The sequence below is a fragment of the Camarhynchus parvulus genome, chromosome 1A, assembly GCF_901933205.1.
Source record: "Camarhynchus parvulus chromosome 1A, STF_HiC, whole genome shotgun sequence".
Lineage (NCBI taxonomy): Eukaryota > Metazoa > Chordata > Aves > Passeriformes > Thraupidae > Camarhynchus > Camarhynchus parvulus.
The window spans coordinates 42,211,902-42,231,961 of NC_044586.1; the positions used below are offsets into that span (position 1 = coordinate 42,211,902).

The following is a 20,060-nucleotide window of genomic DNA, read 5'->3' on the forward strand; positions in this document are numbered from 1 at the left end:
CAAAATCAGTGAACAACTGTGGCAGAAATTACCCTGACATTGCCTTCTATCTAAATGACCCAATGACTAGCAAGGAAGAAGAGTGATTTAATGGCCAAAAAAGAGATGCATTATAATTAAAGGCTTCTAGCTTTTATTGCCAGTTCTGCCACTGATTGACTTGACAAGTCTCTCAGTACAACTGTCCTTAGTTCACCCACTTGTGAATTCATGTAGCAATACAGGACATATAACACTGCAGAATCTCAATAGAATGGTTTAATTTAATTTATTTATACCTGAAAAGTGACCTCAATACTTAAAAGACAAATGAAAAACTGAAAGAAAAGGGCTGCTCCTTTTATCAATCCTTTTTTCATTTACAGTGTACAATCGGGCACAGTTAGGGAGAAATTCCATGTTTAATATTGTCTATGGGTAAATTATACTGATGTAAATTCAAGGGTATTTAAAAAATACATAATCTTATGCTGTTTTATTTCAAATGCGTGCTCAGTCTTCTTTTAACTATTTTCCAGTGTTATTAAAAGAAATAAAGCAAAAAATATTCCAGCACCACTCTCCCCTTTTTTATTTCAACTGTGACCTTTTCTATTTTTAGTCAATAGCTGGGTCACAGGCTGGGTGTTTGCCATCCAGAACTCTTTTGAGTTAACAGGAAGAAATCACAAGGAAAGGTTTCAGAAGCCTTGATCATGATAAGTGCTTCCTCAGGTCCAACTGAAACAACTCTAATAATCTATTTACTAATCCAGGAGAATTCCTTACAAGATAGCTTTAAAACATAGTCTATTTTTTTCTCTTTATATTTGTATGATAGAACAGGTGGAATGGGGAAAAAAATGGGCAAATCACCCCAAGTTCCCACAAACCAGACTTTCCTAAGCAGCCAAGACCACAAACTACAGACACACACATATCTGTTCACTTCCTTCATAATACTTCTTATCAGCAGGTACCATATAATATTAAAAAGTGACACCAAAAAATCAGAATAACGGTGTCAGTTAATTTCTCTATAGTATGGGGAAGCCATGATTCAGCTGTAACTGCTAGGTTTGAACCAATGCTCAGAAAAGAAACTGTACCAAGTGTGCCTCCTATGATAACAGACTGAGAGAACTGGGGTTGTTCAGCCTGGAAAAGAGAAAGCTTCAGGAAGAACTTAAGAGTTCTTCTTTCCACACCTAAGGGGGGCTACAAGGGAGCTGGAGAGGGACTTTATACATGGGCATGTCATGATAGGACAAGGGGTAAGGGCTTTAAAATGAAAGAGAGCACATTTAGATAGATATTAGGAATGAGTTCTTCACTATGAGGGTGGTCAGACACCCAGAGGAGCTGTGGATGCTCCATCCCTGGCAGTGTTCAAGGCTGTGCTGGATGAGGCTTTGAACAACCTGGTCAAGTGCGAGGTGTCCCTGCAAATGACAGGGCTTGGAACTACATTATCTTAAGGTCCCTTCCAATCCAAACCATTCCACGATTCTATGATGAAGTCCCAAATTATCTAATCTGTCAGTTCAGTCCCTTCATCACAACAGCAGCTCCATAAGGTAAGGCATGTGGTGAGAAGCATCTGCTTTTTCCATTGAAAATCTACAACACAGCAAATTTGTTCCTATTTCTCCTACCACACCAGTCAGGTCTGATGACAATGGAAAGACACAACCTTGTCCAACATTTCAGTTCTTCCAAACTACAACACTCATATCTCTATAAGGATCCATATTTCTTGAAGCCTTCTCTTTTAAATTATGTCTGGTGGTTGCTGAATTCAAAAACCGCCTTTTGTTTCCTAGAGGTGCATTTTGTGATTTATCTCCAATTTTAAGACGTTCAGGGTGAAATATGAAGATTCCAATCACAGTAGGAAATACAGTGAAAAAACAAGCACAAGCTGATATCTAGCTTCATTGTGCAGAAACACTCATCAAGTAACAAAACAAAAGAGCCTGACAGCAGCAATCAGCAGTGCTGGCTGTGTGTGCACAGAAGCTGTTTCCATAAAAACCTGTTTGTTCAGGTGCTAGCAATTGAGGAGGAGTTCCAGTTGTGTTGCTGCAAGCTCCTGTAATGCTCACACAGGGGTGTTTGCAGACTATCAGAGCTCTGGAGGGAGCTGTTACAGGCTATCAGCTCAGTAATCCTCATGTTAAAAAGGCCCTAAATATGTATTCACAAGATAGACAGACTTGTTTGTTTTATTGGTTAAGTAATCCATGTGTTGAAAAGGTCTTAAATAGGAATTCACCAGGCAGGCAGGTCTCTCCTGGACTATTACAGCAGTGGTGGGCTGTTCACTGAGAGTGAATGTCACTGAGACCACTCTTCAGTGGCCCAGGAGAACCTCAACCAATAAATACTTACAGGTGTTCAAGTAACTTTATTCAGATAAACAGCCTCACTCAGACTGCTAATTTGAAATTACTCCTTTATTTCTAAGGAAAAAATATCAACAGAAATCAATCACTTCAAAAGTGTAATGTCACAGAACTGATAAATTTGAATTTGCCTCTGAAATACCTCCCCTCATCACAATGGGATGAGTATTACTGGAAGAAGGAACCAGTGTGTTACTACTGCACTGTATCTACTGCAATGCTCAGATACAGTAGAAGAAACAAGAAAAGCAGGGTAAAATTTTTGCCTATGCAACTTTGTCCAGTGGAAAGATGTCTACACAAAGACTTACTCATGGCCAATTCCAAAAGGTTTCTAGTTCATCTCTATTCAAGGCCCATTTTTAGTTGTTCGTGAAAACAGCTGACAGCATCTGATCCAGAATCCAGGTTAATAAGAAACCTTAGGAATTTCAGCAGGTTTGGATCAGGCCAATAGTAAATTTGATGGACTAATCTAAGTTTACAGTTAACAGATTTAGAAGCGCAAATACTTATCAAAACATTTAAATGAATGGCTGTGCATAACCATAAATTAGCATTTGCATTCAACATGCATACACACACATCTATTTCCTTATTCTGATGGAAAAATCTGTCCCTTGGGTCTACAAATCAGAACATGATCTTAAGAGCAATACTTTTTGCCCTGAAGTATTAGCCAACCCTCAGAGCACTATGCACTGCTGTGCTTAGGAGGAGGAAGATGCAGTAAAGCAACTTGCATATGAATATTCTAATTTCCAGAAATCCTATTTTCTATAGCACAGGAAGAATGCACACAGCATGTATGTAGTTTCCAGCTCAGCTCCAAGTGGGAAAATTCTCACATGGCTTTTTCTCAAGATACCATGCTCTTTCCTCCAAGAACTCTTATCCTTTCACTGCCTGGACACAAAAGGCTCCACAAAACATGACCACAGAAAGATTTTACCTGCACATGATTCATGTGGCTCTCTGTATACTTACTGACATGCACAAACTTTCTGAGCAAAAAAGTAACATAAAGCTGCTCAATGGTTTCTAAGTGAAGAGCATCAGAATACCTCATAATTTCATATAGGGTCAACTCTATCCTAAGCAACTTTTCAGAGGTACTGGTCTTAAAACTGTCCCAATCTATCAGGCCTAGCATTGGTGTGCATTAACTAAAGTCACCATAACCCAATGGCTGCCATTCTCCCTTTTTCACTCTGAAATGTTTCCCTCCTGATATGATGGACTGTTGATATAATTTTCCAGGCTCCTGAAAGCTGAAACAATCACTTGTGCCTAGAAATGAAAATAATCAGAGCTAGAAAGTATTTTAGGCAATTATTCTGGTTTCCTTTGTGCATCCACGTTGACTAACACCCAATCTTCCTCCAAAAAACAACCCCTCAATGTTGACAGCAAATTTAAGTATAGTCTTCCTCAGATATGCAACAACAGAAAATGCAAACCACTGCTATCCTTCTCAGGGATGTCTGCTTTTGCTGTTTGGAAGAAGCATTCAGCTGGAAATTAGAATCTTTTCCTCCCTGAGATATATGAGGTTTTAAAAGCTGTAATCCCCCAGCAGAAAGCAGTCACCTCCCATTCTGCTTTTGCTCAAAAGCCACTTCAGTACACACATAGTATGAAGGTCTCTGCCCATAGATAAAGACCTGGTGACTAAACGGCACTACCAGCTTGTAACATCTTATTTTCTTGTCTCATTAGACTTGATTGCACAGGACCAGATATCAGTGATACTTTCTTTTGACCAGCTCTGTCTTCACATCAACATCCTTTGTTGGTTATCTTTTTTCTACCTATTTTTTTAACTGTCCCACAATTTTAATGACTCAGTCCCCTTGATTTCTGTATTACTATTAATGCTCTGAAACAAGTATATAAAGTTTCTCTCTCCTGGATAGTAGGTTTAGAAATGTTATTAAATGTGCACCATTAACTTACTTATTCCTCCCTAGTACCTGTAGCCTCTATTCTTACAAGGACAAATTTTAGAGCAAAGTTTAACACAGATTTACTGGGGACTGTGATGCTTTTAGTCATTTCACCTCATTGGTACCAGCAAGTGGGGTCTATAACCTAAACTCACTTGTCCAGCAGCAGAGAGCCACTCACAGTCAGGCTGGGTGGGTTTATTCTGAGTATCTCTGGCTCTCTTTCAGTGATATTGATTGCAAGTCCAATGGAGCACTTACACATCAGTCCATTTCTGCTTCTTAAAAGTCCTCATGAGTATCTGGCTATGCAAGAATTGCAAATCTTTTGATGCCTTTCTGCCAGCACTGACTGATGTGGGCTCTGCCTTCCCATCTACCAGCAATTCAGACTTCTTTTAGGAGAATTTTTGCAGTAACAACATATGGATGCTGAAGTTGGCAGATGAAAATCCCCCAGCATCATCACCTTCCCAGCCATTTGTTTAAAGTATGGTACTGTATGGAGCCTAATGAGCCTCCCTGGGAGTGCATCCTTCCAAGACAATTGGCTCATACTTGACTTTATTGCATTGTGACAATCTGATCACAGCCCACAGGGTTTTTCTAGCTTACAACTGGAGTAGAAGAGTCTTATAAGTGTCTAATCCTACCACTGCAAGTATAAGTCCCTAGACCCAGTGCTGGCTATCATGATCCTCCTCTTGGTCTCTTATGGTGGTAGCTCAGGTACTAAAACTCTAGCACATATTTGTAAGCAAGAACCAAAGTGATCAGAGTTTTTCAGGACATTCCCTTTCTTGAAAAAGATTTTTGTTTCCAGCACCGCCTTTGCTAATCTTATTTCCTTACTTCCTAATGTGGCCGTATATTTTGTGTTTGTGTCTCAGAACTGACACATTGTTCATTTACAAACCATTTCTAGGAAACAATGAGGTTTTGTTCTAGTTCTTTTTCTGCCCACTATCTTGTTTCAATTCCTTTCTGAAATCTCCAGGTTTGGATTTTAACCCATTTAAAAATTTTCATGTTTGCCATGGAGACCATTTTCATGTTTGCCTGTGAGCTACTTATGTCCATCCTTTTGTACAATCGGAAAGTTAATGTGCATTTTGGAAACAGAACCATGCTCTTGACAGTAGACAAGTTTTTTGCTGTGTGTGATTAGCTGAAGTTCAACCAGAAAGTTGTCACAAACTAAAAAACAACTATAAAATCAGGGAACACTGATAAAATCCTTCTTCTAAATAAAGCACAGTAAAAACAATAAACACAGGATAAATCAATCAGTGTGAGATAGAAAACACTCTGTGGTTCTTCCATCCAGCCTGCAGACTGAGGGGTGGCATGAGCAGGGCTTCTGCACCCTTCTCCATGCTGCTTTCACCCTTAGTGGTGGATACGATGTGCTAAAAATCTAGAAACAAAGCAACACACTTTTGAGACAATATTAATACAGGAAGTAATATAAAAGCTGGTCTTTAATTGGAGATCTCGAAAGGAAAGTGAGGAAAAATGCCCACATCACATAGGGCGAATACAGTTTTGTAAGTTTAGCATTGCAGCATAGCCTCTACTCCACCCCCTGTCCTGCTGCTCCTCCCCAGGACCAGCACCAGGAGCTGAGAAGTTCTTTTTGACTCTGAGACTCTGTTTTGGGATGGAGATATATAACTCGGAGGACAATGCTCTCAGTTTTTCCAGATCCCTGGTTATGGCAAGGGAGCTTAGTAAGGTCTTACAGGGACCTGAAATAGCAGATAATACAACCAGTGAGTAAGCAAAACCATAATATTACCATATGGGCTTAAACTTTGGGAATATCTTTAATGTTTAGAGCTCTGCTAATTAAAGGCTGTGAGATATTCTTGTTCCTCCTAAAAACGCACATATTTAGCAGAAAACCTTTTTCTCAAAGGAGTCTAGACAGTTTATTTTCCATTTAAATTTCACATCAAACACTTTATTTCAGTCACTCAGTGAATATGCCTTAGGCAACTGAATCACAGCTAACAGCAAATTAATGACTATGATGTTGTGATTAGCAGAGAATACAGGCAACTGAGAACCTGTCCAAACATTTACTGTAGTCACAGTATTTATGCCAACCATTATTAGGGATAAATAATGGCCACAAAGAGGACTTGATTCCACCAGGTAGACCTTTAAAAATTGTCACTGATATTCTTATTAAATGGTGAAAATTATTTCTATTTTAACATTTAAAAAAATATTGCTAGATGCTTACATTCCTAATTAAATTAAATATTATCAGAAAAAAATAGTTTCTATTACATTTCAGAACAAGTATCATGAACAAACACATTTGACAGAGAAATTTAATATTGTATTACACAGGGGGAGTCAAAATAAAACTTAAAGTCTGAGACTCTGAGACACTACACCAAAATCCAACTGGGAAGAAATAATCATTTCACTTATCCATAGCAATGATTTTTTGAGGAGTTCAAATAAAAGTTTGCTTGTTCTGATGAGATCCACTGAGTAGACGTTATTTGATTTTCCAGATTCCCCTGTCTGCTAGAAGAGCAATGGGCTGAACGTGCAGTTAGGTGTCTTAGATGCTAAAGACACAATAAAAGTGAACTCACTGAGTATTTGCCAAGGCTTTTGCCTTTCATTTAACTTCCAAATGCCATCCAGTTATATGAAACCTTTAAAAGGGTTTCTTAAGGTAGAGCAAACAGGAAGTTAGGATGTTCTTAATTATGTATTAAAGATTTTAAATTGTTTAAAATCATTCTTATTTAAAACACAGTAACTTGAACTTATGAAAAGACTCAGCACTTTAATAATAAAAAGAACCATCTGCTTCTTATGCGTGTTCCTATAAATATTTTGTTACTAGATGACAGTGGAAAACATGAAAAGCTAATGACTGACTGACAAGTAGATTATTTAGATATTGAAATGAAAATCTAATGAACAGCAACATCACTAATCATACGTTATCATTTTGGGAAGCTTCACATAATGATTTTCCAGTGACTCAGAAAAACATCCACCCTTGTCACCAGACAGTGCAATACATTAGCAGCAAAGGGAGATTTGTGATACAGAGCACAATCTCTTATAATTGCAATACTTACAATGTCAAATATCAAAGAGCAAGTAATAAAAACTATATTCATTGTCCAATTTGACGCATGATCTTAAAAACACTCAAGCACACAACCAAATATCTAGAAGACTGATTTTTAATGCATGAAATACAAGGACAATTGATTCTTGAAATTAGAGGCAGGAAGAGGAAAGCAATTAAGCTTCCAGTAACCATTTGTGGAAAGGCCTGCTTTAAAGTGTTAAATCTACTAAAGAGAAGCATTTGAGTTACAGCCTCCACTGCACAAAGACAGAACATGTTAAACAAGCCTCCTAGACTTGTATGTAGTCACCCACTGCAGAATTCTGCTTTCAAATTTCACATATTTAGCCTAACCCTAGCCTATCTCCAGTAAATCCTGTGACATCGCACAGGTATAACACAAAACTGCCTTTTGTGATGATTTTTAAGAAGTATTCCCACTCTTCTTTTTCTCAGAGGAGCCTGCTATCAGCTGTGTAAATGCCATATCTGTAATAACAGAAAGAGAGGGTGAAGCGTGCCCATGATCTTACCTCATACTCAAAGTCCTCTGCTCTATCTGCATCAGCAGGCAGGCTGGAAAGATACTCATTGCCTTCATAAAATTCATGCTCCACTGGGTGAAGAGAATGGCAGCTATGTGGAACAAAGCAGTACAATAACAATAGATGAGAAAATATGGGTTTTTTAAATTAAAAGGTCCCACTTCACCCCCCTCCACTGTCACCTCCTCCCCCTGCTGCCAACCCAGTCTCACTTCACAGTTTTCTCATCTCAGAAGTGCGTCTCGTCTCTGAATGGCTTGACAACCTGGAAGAACCAAGTACCTTAAAAAGCCAGTACCAAGAAGCAGCACAGGCTGTTTTTCCTGCAAAAGCTCATGCTCTGGCTGAGTTAATTTTGCTGGGTTCATCTTTAGGCATATTTACACAGCATGATTTGTTAAAAGGGTCTGGTTTGAACCCAACAGCTTCACTGTGACATTTTGGATTCTTTACACTCATAAAGGTACACAACTCCAGATTCAGGTGCTGTGTCATGGCTGGGGGCAACTCACTAATTATCTGGTCATAGTCTTGAACAATCTACAGGCTGTATCAGGCTCACCAACTGCTCAAGAATTTATGTAAAATATCTTGCATTATCCTCTTGTGCTAAAGTGGTAACAACATGGTGAAGTGCACTTGAAGTGCACAATTACAAGTGTGAGTAAACTGTACTGTTAAATGGGTTTGGAACACAAAGAATGAGGTCTTTACAACATCTTTACACCCAAGGCTGGATCCCAACCATGTAGTATGCAGGGTGGACCTATCTTAGCAAAGGCTGAAAACTCTTCTACAAGCTGAGGGCACGGGAACTTCAATCACAGTAGCCCAGAGTTTAGACATACCCCATCAAAACTCAGAAATACACGTATCCTGTTCCTTGCTGTGCAGCAGTCAGCAGTAAGCCCAATCCATCTAGCCCAGAATTTCTAAAAATGGACCTACATCAAAGTTAAAAGTGTCATGTTCTGCATTAGCATCAATTCTGCAGACCCACACATCACGCCAGCAAATCAGTGAAAATGCTCTAGGGCTATAATAGTTTTTGGCAGGCTACAGAGGGTCTGTAGGGTCATCTGAGGTCACCCACAACATGATATTATTTATGAGGTGGAGTCAAAAGAGGAAGAACCCTACACCCTATTTATGTATAAGCACCACCTGCTGGTGTTTGCATCCAATTCAGTTCCAAAGAGAGATAATTTAATTAATATATTTTGCCATATGAGAGATGAAATGGTACTTTTTGATCTCTATATTTTTGGAATTGCTTTTGATAAGGGGACCTTTATATTAAATCACTTGTTTCCTTGATTTGTTTTTGTAAAAAATTTGGAAGAATAGAAAACAAGACAAGCTCTTTCTAGGTCTGAAGAAGCCTTTTTGGTACTTTGGAACACAGAAGTTTTTTTTTGACTAGGGCTTAGCTTTGGATGAACAGATACATAAACACAAAGTAAACATGTCTGAGATTCCTTCCTGTAGCCCTAATCTACAGGCAGAGTTTAGGAAAGCTGTCACTGAAGCCTGAATGGGATAGTGGTTATCAACAACATTTATTATTTATTTAAAGTGTTCCTGAGACTTTTTCAGGAGAAGGCTAGAAGACCATCACTGCAATGCCTCTATCCCACAGGTTAACAGCAGAAAAAAATAAGCCATACCTATCTGAAAGTAGAAAAGGGCAGATATCTGGAACTGGTGGTGTGGAAGGCCTTAGCTTGGCCAGAGCCATGATATGCTCAAAAGTGATGTCAGTCTGAGTGCTGGCATCCATGAGCCGAACATCCTGAGAGCCGCTGTGAGCTTTGGCAGCTGGGGCTCGTCGTAAAACCTGAACTACAATGGGCTCCTTGGCATTGCGGAAAGCTTCCACGGCTTCCTCGTGAGTGGCCTTGGAGAGGTCCTTCCCATTGACCTAGAGAAAACAGGGAACACAGCCAAGGTGAGAGAAAAGGCGGCATAAAAACATGTGTGTAAAATATAGGGGGATGAATTACTTGTGTGGTACATCAAGCCACCTGATGACTTCGATGAGCATATTTTGGTATCCATGCAAGAGGGAATATACAGCTGGGAGGAGAAATAAGTTCTTTAATCTTTGTCAGAAATTAGAAGTTTCAACTCTTCCGTAACTGTCCCACCCAATGGAATCCAAACACAGCAAAGAAAATGCAATATTTAGAAAGTAATTTAAATTATTTCCTCTTATTTTATTAACTGTGGAAAACACAGCTAAAATAGGAGGGCTGCCTTTAATTTTGAATTTCAGCATTTTCTGCGGCATGCAATTGTTTTAAAGGATTTCTGGCATAGCACTGTTATTAATGCAGATGTCAATAAACATGCCTCTGATGTCTAAAAAGAAACAAGGTCAATTTTCAATGTTTTGTCACTTATCTGCTATGGCCATTATACAACCATTAAGACCACAGATAGGAAGATTGGACTAGCACAGTCAGCTGCTGGTCTTTCAAGGAAAGAGAACTAACTCAATAAATAATTTGCTATGAACAGACAAATAATCAACCAGAGAAAATTACATTGCAAATGTAGCATAGCTTGGCAAAACTAAAAGACTGTGCCAAGGTGTCTCTCTGCTACAGGCAAAGCAGCAAATTCCTCCTGGTCTAGATGAGGCCTTAGGGTACTAAAACAACGTAACTGCAAGGTTTGATTATGCTAAATTTATACAAATTCAGTGCTTGGGGCAAGATTTGCAAGCATCAGCCCACTACAAAATGTGAAGGCTAATTGGTTAATGGCAGTCAGGAGCTAAGCCCTTGACACAGGGCTGTGCAACATCCTTACACAGAAAATACTATTGCACTGGTTCCAGAGCAGTGGGACCACTGTTGATTGCTACAGAGGAACTAACTGTTGTGAGCTACTGTGGAAACGAGATGATCCTGTGCTGGGGCAGAAAGATAGGGTTCTCTAGTAAGAAATGTGACTACCTGAAGGCACCAAAACCTGGTTAAAATTTATATTCCCAGGAAAACTTCTACACTGCCAGCAAATCAGAAATAGGAGTCTGCCGCAAGGTCACGCTCAAATTATCTTTGTATAGACAATGTGTCATAAAACTTCATAAAACTTAATGAACCCTCCCCAGAAATGGGATAGACCCATAAATTACTTTTCCCCAATGTTTGCAAATAGTGGTGGAAATGAAAATTTCTTTACCACATCACTTCTTCATTCAAGAAATTCTTAGACATTTCTTGTCAAAAAGGACAAAGGCAAACAGAAACAATGTCAGCAAACTCAGAAGAGCCTCAGTAACTCAGCAGCCTTCAGTAACATTTTGAAGCAACTTGTGCAACCCTAGTCCTATCATATTTATGTGCATGGCTAGGATACTGCTGACCATTAATTTCATGTATAGATCAATTCAATACATTTCCAGAGTATGTGCACAAGTACAAGGCAGCACCCTCTTTCCTCTGACTTAATGTCCAAAGAATCATCACTTTCACGCCCATGTCACTCACAAGGACATGTAAAATAACTGTACTGTGATGTAGCCACCAATGTAAAGGTCAGCTGATCTTTCTAGCTGGACCTGATGCAGTGATGAGAAGCCTGCAAATTTTGAACACATTTCTGTACATATAAAAGCTCAAACCTCTTTATGCTGAATGCCTGGGGCACCCAAAAGTACCATACCACTGCAGCCTAGACTGTGACCAGGTAATTCAAAAGGCAGCTAGGTTGGTCACTTAAGCTCAATGCATATCTCTGGTCTGATAACTGAAGCAAAAAAATTAAGATTTAATTTTATAATTTTATAATTTAAACTATCATCCATAAATCATAACTAATTATAATCTAATTTACATGGGAAAATATCAGTTGTATCTAAGAGGACAAGCCAGAGCAGTCAAAGAAAAAATTAATTTATAAGAAAACCAAATAAATTTCCCCCAGAAGAGAACTTCTGCAAGCCCTCCTTGCTAACACAAGTGACACTGCCAGGGTGTCCAGACTCAGCGCCATCTAATGGAGGCAATTCGAGATAAAGCTTCAAACCTGGGTCTTCCAGCCACTCTTCAATCCCAGTCTCTGCTCCATTCTTGTTTCTAACTCAGATCCTATCAAGGACACAGTTTTTCAGTGTCTGTGATTTTTTAACAAGAGTGGCCTATAGGCTGTCTGAGGGACTCTCATTCCTAAGGCCCTAAGAATAGAAAAATTACTTTCCTGGCTCCCCAGTCCCTTTTGATACTTTTTCAGCTTTAGACAGCTATATGGTGTTTCTCCTAAAAGTAAATGTTTGGGAATAAATACCAATAGCAATGTATCAATTATTTTCCTCTATATCAAGTATAAAACACACAATCCTTCTGTATCCCAGCTGAACCATGTGGATTTTGGCACAAGATAACCATTTTATCACAGATCCACATCAACAATCTAAAAGACGTTTGGATATCATACAAACCCCCCTCTTTTTTTTGAAAACCAGAAGCTCTGTCTATTCACATCAGTCAACACTTATCACTTATTCTGAGGAAATAGACATAAATTCACAATAATGCCATTTACATGCAAATTTTATTTCTAAAGAATAATACTATTTTAAAATCACATGAATGTGAAAAATCACAAAAGATACACATTTTCATTTATCCTGGGAACCTATGTCTGACCTCTATTTTCATTTAAATGCCTATTTAATTTGATGGCTTTAAACACATTCTCTCCTTTATTTGGTTTCTTATGAAATACAAGCACAGTGGGCCCAATACTTGTTTAAATTGTCACTTGAAGTTCATCAACACACCTTGTCTATCTGCATAGAGGTCAGATAATTTACAAATGCCTCCTTTCTCAGAAGAAAATCTATAGCTGAATTACTCTATGCTGGCAGCTGTCCTGCCCACTTGGGCTGGAGGAATTTTTTAAAAACCTAAAGCCAGTACTACACATGGGGCTGGAAGCACTTTCCCTGCAGGTTCTTTAAGGATCTTCTTCCTGCATTATCCCCCAACTTAACTCTCACATATAGTTACCCTGGGAGTTAAAGACAGCTGAGCACTTATTTACAACAAGCCATTTTCAGGTTCTTAGTGGATGATTAAATAAATTCCTCGCCTCTGAAAGGTTACTTTCAGTGGAATCCAGGGTACTATTTTAAGCGGATAGAGAAATCAGTCACTTTTAACAGTCAACACAAAGACAAGGGAATACATTTGTTGTAGCAGATGGGCTAATTAATCCACAAGCTAGTTGTGAATGTTAAGTAAAGAATATATCTTTTCTCATGCAAGCCACCCTCCTGCCCTCTTTGATTAAGCTTTTGTTTAATGAAAGCTCTCTCCCCCTGTCCGTGGCTATTGGACACACTGCAAAGTCTGGGCCACTTGTCAACATCTCCCCCAGAGTGACTAGTGGCCACTGCCTGGATCCTTGCCATCCCCTTTGGATTCTTGCTCTAAACCCAGCCACATGCAAAACTTCATCAGCATCAGAAAATAAACAAGGAAATGGGCTTTGTCTTTCATGCAAACATCAACTGACATTGGCCAACTGCCGCTTCTAAGGCCAGCACCAGCGCACACAGGCGTGTTCCCACACAGAGGTGGGCAGCAGAGGACAGGACTAAATAACAAAACAGTGACTATGAAATATGTAGAAAAATGGTTGTTAAGTTATCATCATGTTATGAGTACTAAAGAAAAGGTGAAGAAAAATCAGTCCTTTAATGAAGACTGCTTCCAGGATTTAAGTGTCTGTGACTGAAAATTTAAACTGCCTTGTCTGTCTTCTAACACTTTTCTGCTCTTGATCATTTAATGCTGGGCAGAATTTTTGAAATGAAAGAGCCAGAAATATTAATGTTTCTTGTAGTCTTTACTTTTTCCATATTAAGAGAAAAAGGGAAATAGCAGAAAAAAGGGAAAAAAAGGAAAAAGGGGAAAAGTATGTATAGTCATGTGAATGCAATCATCACAAAATCATTAGCAGCTCATGAGATAACCTCCTACCCTCAGCAAATATCTGGCATATGCAGGTTTAAATTTAAGATCACCTCTGCTGAAGTAAAATCCTTTGAGACACTTCATTTATTCAGTAGAGGCAATGGGAAGAATAACTGAAGTGTTCTGCAAGAGCAGAGATGTCTAGACACACAGCTTTCCTAGCTAAATGACAGAGATGCTGTCTGACATGATGATGGAGTTCACACAAGGCTCACTGTCCTAGGAGATTTCAACACCCATGCAGAAGATGCCCCTGACCTGACAGGTGCTAAATCTGCTCTCATCACAGCAGTCTCCTCACCTTCACTCTCTCACCCTAAAATCCACCCAGGCTACCATTCCCTGGGTGCCTCCTTGGACAGCAGACTGGTACAAAGATCAAACACTGTCCTTAAGTTTGACCAGTCCTTCTTTAAGACAGGAATTCGAGCCCTTCCTAACTGCAGGCAACAGAGAAAAAAGAACAAAACCATCTCCGCTTCCTTCCTTATTTACAGCTTTTGGCAAACAAAAACTCTAGAAAACTTCTACTGCTGAGGGCCAACAGCTGTGAGGCTCCCTGGGCAGGACAGGTTGGCGCTGCACATGTGACACAGTGCCAACCTGTCAGTTGCTCCCAGTGACACCCATGCTACAGAGGACACTGTGAGTCTCCTGCTAACACACGTGCAATAGCTCATCTACAGAAAGGGCATTTGACACACTGACATTTTAGGTTACAGTTTAGTACTAAGCCGCATTTCTTCAGCAAGTTAATCTGAAAGACAGCAAATTCAGCCATTATCCAATACCACTATCTCAGTCAGGGTTCATGCAAGTTCAGTACAGGGACAACTTTTATTATGCTGGTTGATGACATTTTCTCTTCCTTGGCCAGATGAGTTAAGCGACTCTTGTTCCAATTTGATCCTTTGCTGCCCTGACTGTGAAATCTTGTCATCCTTCCTAAAAGCTACACAAGCTGCTGAACATGCAGGCTCTGGCTGCTTTCCTCAAGCTGAACCACAGGCTTATAACAAGAATTACATCTCTATTACCTGTAGAGCTGAGGTTTGTGCTGTTTGATAGCTGGTTTGTGTAGTTTGTTCAACAATACTGGATGGCTCAGGCAACACCCAGTACTGCAGCCTTCTGTGCATCTCTGTGTGTAACCAGCACACCACCTCTATTTCCCAGTAATTAGCAGAAATCTACTGTGGCTGAAAAGCCAATGGGTAAGTCTTTATCTGAACAAGACAAAATAAAGGTTACAAAAACGGGGAAAACATAAAAATATATCTATTTCCACTCTGTAAAATTTCTTCTCAGAGAGAGACGACCCAGTGACTTGGCAATTTTGATCATTTAAACAGCAACTGTCAGAAGAAAAGCACCCTCCTTTCAACTGACCTCAAGATGATGCTTCGTTTTGCCAGAGTTGTTCACCAAGATCAGTGCATCTGTGGGCAGGTCTGACAGCTAGAATTTCTCTCTATGAAGGACAGACATGACATATTTTGGAAAGACCTCAGCAAAAACTGGACACTGCCCGAAAGTATTGCCTAACAAGACGTCCTAGGGAATTCAGATGATTTTTAAACTGGAATGGGAAAAATGTCCCAGGCAGATGTACAGAGAATGGACAAATCGTTCTCATCACATCCACAATTAATACAGCAAACTAGTAAGCAAGGTAACTAATAACTTGTGCTAGTGAAACTTTGGTTCTCCAACAAATAGAAACTCAGTATCTTTTTTTTTTTGTGATTTTGTCTTCTCTATGCAGTCACCTCTAAATAAAATAAAACCACTGCTAGAAGCATCTCCCAAAATTGTGTGCAGAATCATGCTCCATGTTTTGAAAAAACATTGAAAACTGTTGTAAGCAAAGCAATCACTGAAGATCCCCCCAACTTTGGAAGGAGGTTTGGGGTTTTAAATCCAAATGCACTGACTGCCAAGTTGCATTTATGGTATTGAGTATAGGAAATGGATTGTGTTTTATATGTGTGCCTGCAGCCTGCTTCTAGCTGGCTGGGTGAGGTACAGTGATCATTCACTACAAATGCCTTTGAGCATTTCCATCTCCTTAACACTGTAAGGGACATTTCCATCCCTAAAGACTCTTGGTGGTTCTGGGCCCTCACCTCGGGACATCTCTTAAAAACCACTTGGATACTACAATTTGCATCTCCAGGATAACTATCAGTGCTCCAACAAGTTTTAAATCATTACTCAGCAGCTTTAATTTGTAGCCAAATGCAAACTTAATTTCTGCACTTCATAACATAGGGCTTGGCAGTCAGTGTAACTGGAGAATATTTCCTCTATATCATTACTGTGTTTTAGAACAATGCACATCTCACAAAGATCCCTTAAAGTCCTTTAATGCTGATGTCCAACAACATCAGAACAGCTCAGAAAGTTCAGCTCAAAAAGAGTGAACATAACAATTATATGCAATTCTCTTGGTTTGTGTTATCTGCATTTGCCTTGTGAGTGAAATGAAACCACCAAATTAAATTCAAGAATTACTGCATCAGTTTCAGAGTGAGCTGCCTGGAGACAACTGCTGGTAAAGTATTTGAGACCAACTGCTGTTGTCTTTTTCCAACTCCCTTAATCTACCCAGCAGACCTGTGATTAGTTGCAATAACCATTTTTCTTGCATGCTCTTCCAGTTTGTATTCCCAGCCTCATTCCTCCTTCCCTTGCTTTGCTGCCTCTGTTCTCTCTCTTAGGCTGTTGGCTCTTCTGACTCTGCCTTTCTCTTTCAGGGCAGGCCCTTCTTTACTCCCTAAGACTCTCATGCCTGCTGATTCCCGAACCTTCCATCTTTCCTTTCCTGAACTCTTCTCTACAAAGACCTCCCACTGCCCTCTCACTGAACCTGTCCCCTCCCCACAGGCTGGGAACTTGTCATCCTCCCAGGGTGACAGCTGGAAAGCTGAGCACTCATGAGGTCTGCCTTCACCAGCACCTCCTGGTACCAACACGAATGCTCAGCTAACCCAGATGGTAATGTTGCAAGGCTGGGGTATATTTACTATGCAAATTGCTTTTAATATTGACAAACAGTTTTTTTGATGATATTAAGATTCTGCCTGAGGGCAATAAAGACTAAACTAGCTGTGGCATGCATAAAATACGTGTGTTACTTCTTGATATAATTAGGACATCATTCATTACATTAATCATTGCAAACTTTTTCTGTTTGGGGATACGGCATTGTATAAATCTCTCAAGAGATCTACCACATAGAGTAATCCTTTGATGATGGGGAAAAATACAATCAAAGGCCAGTGTGCGTGCTCAGAACGAACATTTTTTATCTCTAAGCCTTTGCACTGAATGCTATAGTCTTCTGTGAACTTCATGGTACCTCTGCTCCACCACAAGCTCACTCTCCAATTTCTCTTACAGGGTATGTACTTTTCTCAGAGAAGAGGCTCTTCAAAAGGTAATTGCCATTAAAGTTTTAGGAGACCAAATTAATGACATTCTTTAATCATCTGCAATTCCCAAAGAATAATGGAAGAGGCTGAATGGCAGATTTTAGGACTCCAAATGACATGTAGTCACTTTTTTCCTTTTAGGGAGTCATACTCCACATTTCACTAGCAGAAAAAAAACCTCAGTCACGGCTGGCATCGCCACATGAATGTTACACTTATCACTGTCATAACAATTCATCCACACACAGACAACTGAAACTCCTGGTCTCCCCTGAACCGAGTAGTTTAAAAAGATAGATGGCTGCCTTCTGGCTAATTGTGGGAGTTCTTTCATTACTATAAAAAGACTTATTATATCTCAAGTGACTTTATAAGCAGTGAATAATGAGACTTAAAGTCTTTGGAAAAGACTGAGCTGATCAAATGCTGGGATAACTTATGGGCACAGTGACCTTTTCCTCAGTAAGATACTTCAAACTGCTGCTGTTGGCCCATTATTAAAACTCCCCATTTAAGGCATGCAGTTAAGCCCAAGGCAGACTTATTTTTTTTTTATTTTTAAATTCAATTTAAGGTGGCACAGCAAGCCCTATATCTCTCCCAGCATGGAGGACTAACTCCTGGCTGCTCCAGCTGTGCAGGAGCAGGACAGATGGCTGTGGAAGGGCAGGCAGCTGGCTGTGTCTCACCACCCTGCTTCTGACAGCACTGCTGGCACCAGGAGCCTGCATCCCATGTGCCACAGCGCTCCTCACCCCAGCAAGGGAGCTCCTTCCTGCCAGCACATTCACCAGCAAGCACCAGTACGCTGGGCTAGCCGCTGTGTCGCTGCAGGGAAGAGCAGCCCATCGCCTCCAGCCGACCTGGTGAGCAGAGTTTGGCCTGGCCAGGAGGGTGCTCCGAGTGCCAGCACTGCACACTGCAAAACTGCAGAGACATTAAACCCAACATCACAGCCCTGAGCCTGGTCTCGAGCCTGGCTGATACCCTGGTCAGTTCCTGGGTTCTGCCGCACATCTAGCACAACCCATTGCCCCACTGGGGTGCCACACATGAAGTGCTAAGGTTAGAGTGATCCCTAAATGCACCTGCACTTGCTTTTTTAATGAAGGTACAACAGACTAGCTCTGCTTTAATATTAATTTCTTACTGAGCATTTGTTTTGATTTTATCTTGAAGAAATAGAAAAGGTTCCTCCTCTTTGGAAGCAAAACTTGCAAAGTCTCTTTCATTATTTTCTCATTCTTCTCTCATGCTATCTTGAAATTAATCTGACACTGTTGTTCTCCCTTGATTTTCATGGCTTTACTCCAGAACAAGCATATTGGCAAATTTTTTTGGCATAATAGTACATTCCAAAATTCATTCCAGTGTTTTACAGGACTAAATATTTAAAAAATACTTTCGACAAGCTCACACGTATTTAGATTTTCTCAGTCATATGGGCTGACAAAACAACAGATATATTAACTTCATCCTGCCTCTGGAACATGGCAACTTCCTAGAGCTCTTTTTCAAAGATGAAAATGAATTCAGAGGAACCATTCACTTGATAAAACAATGCAAGTAATGGGGCCTTACCTGCTATTCAAAAGTTCATCAGATGCTTTTGTACCAGAAAGTTCCCCATAGCTTTTAGGAAGGCTTAGCAACAATTTTTATTGAATATCGAGAAAGCAGCTGTAAACTTGTAGCTACACACAATGAACACAAAAGAAACTACGTGCAGAGGCATAGAAAAGGAATCTGATGAAACATAATTGTGACTGTTTCTTCCCTTTTGTTTCTCTCTCTCCTACTTTGATCCTCTTTTAAAGACTATTTATTCATGTAGGATTACTTCAGTTTTCTACTGAGTGATGAGGGCTTGCTGTGCTGACACAGAAATATTTTAAGTTGCTTCTTCCTAAAGTTTATTTGTTGCATTCCTTCTTAGCAGAAAAAATTGTAAAGTATGTGAATATTAGTACCAGCTTAATTCTATCTTATTTAGACAGCACCATGACTATGTACACATCTTCTGCACTAAAAGCTGCAGCTCCTTTCTTCCTTAAAATCAATTACAGCTGCTATTTCTGTCCCTGTGTTTCCAACTCTATTCTTCCTTCTGGAGTCTTGCTCCCTCCTCTCTCCCTATCTCTGCCTTCCTTCACCACTTCCTTCCTGTGTTTTATTCCAGTTGCCTCTTTGGCTTCCCTCCCATATCTTTCACTTGCTCCTTTGACTCCCTTTATTTTCTGGGATTTGGTCTCTGCAGTGGTAGAAGCAGCAGCAACTGCTCCTGTATGGGTTTAGTATTTAACACCTGCAAAGGGAATCTCTCCCTGAATGAAGTCTACAGGAAATCCCTTCCTACAGGCTTTAGGAGAGAATGAAGTAGCTGACTCATTTCTCCAATGGACTCTCAAAAAATCAGCAAGGGCATTTTCTGAGGAAGTTCATGCAATGCTCATGAATTTTCTTTTCCCAGGCAATTCCAGGTGTACTGCAAGGCTATCAGAGCTGCTGTTCCAGCTCTCCAAGGCACGTCAAGGCTGTTGAGGCTCAAATGGCTGAAAAATACATCAGTGAGCTTATGCACTGCTGGTAGCCAAGGCTGTGCTGCTGACTGGTCACTGAATACACTGCACCATTGCCTTGCAACATCACAAATATCAC

The 20,060-nt window shown here is 40.0% G+C and overlaps 1 protein-coding gene across 4 annotated transcripts in view; it reads right to left on the reverse strand.

Moving 5' to 3' along the window:
* Positions 1 to 20,060, reverse strand: part of PDZRN4 (PDZ domain containing ring finger 4) — a 227,524-nt gene that overhangs the window by 29,805 nt on the left and 177,659 nt on the right. For all 4 annotated transcript variants that reach the window (XM_030959483.1, XM_030959484.1, XM_030959485.1 and 1 more), the window contains 2 exons: positions 9,649 to 9,902; positions 7,970 to 8,072 (listed from right to left, as the gene is read on the reverse strand). In XM_030959483.1, coding sequence (XP_030815343.1) covers positions 7,970 to 8,072; positions 9,649 to 9,902 — 357 coding nt within the window. The remainder of the gene's footprint in view (positions 1 to 7,969; positions 8,073 to 9,648; positions 9,903 to 20,060) is intronic.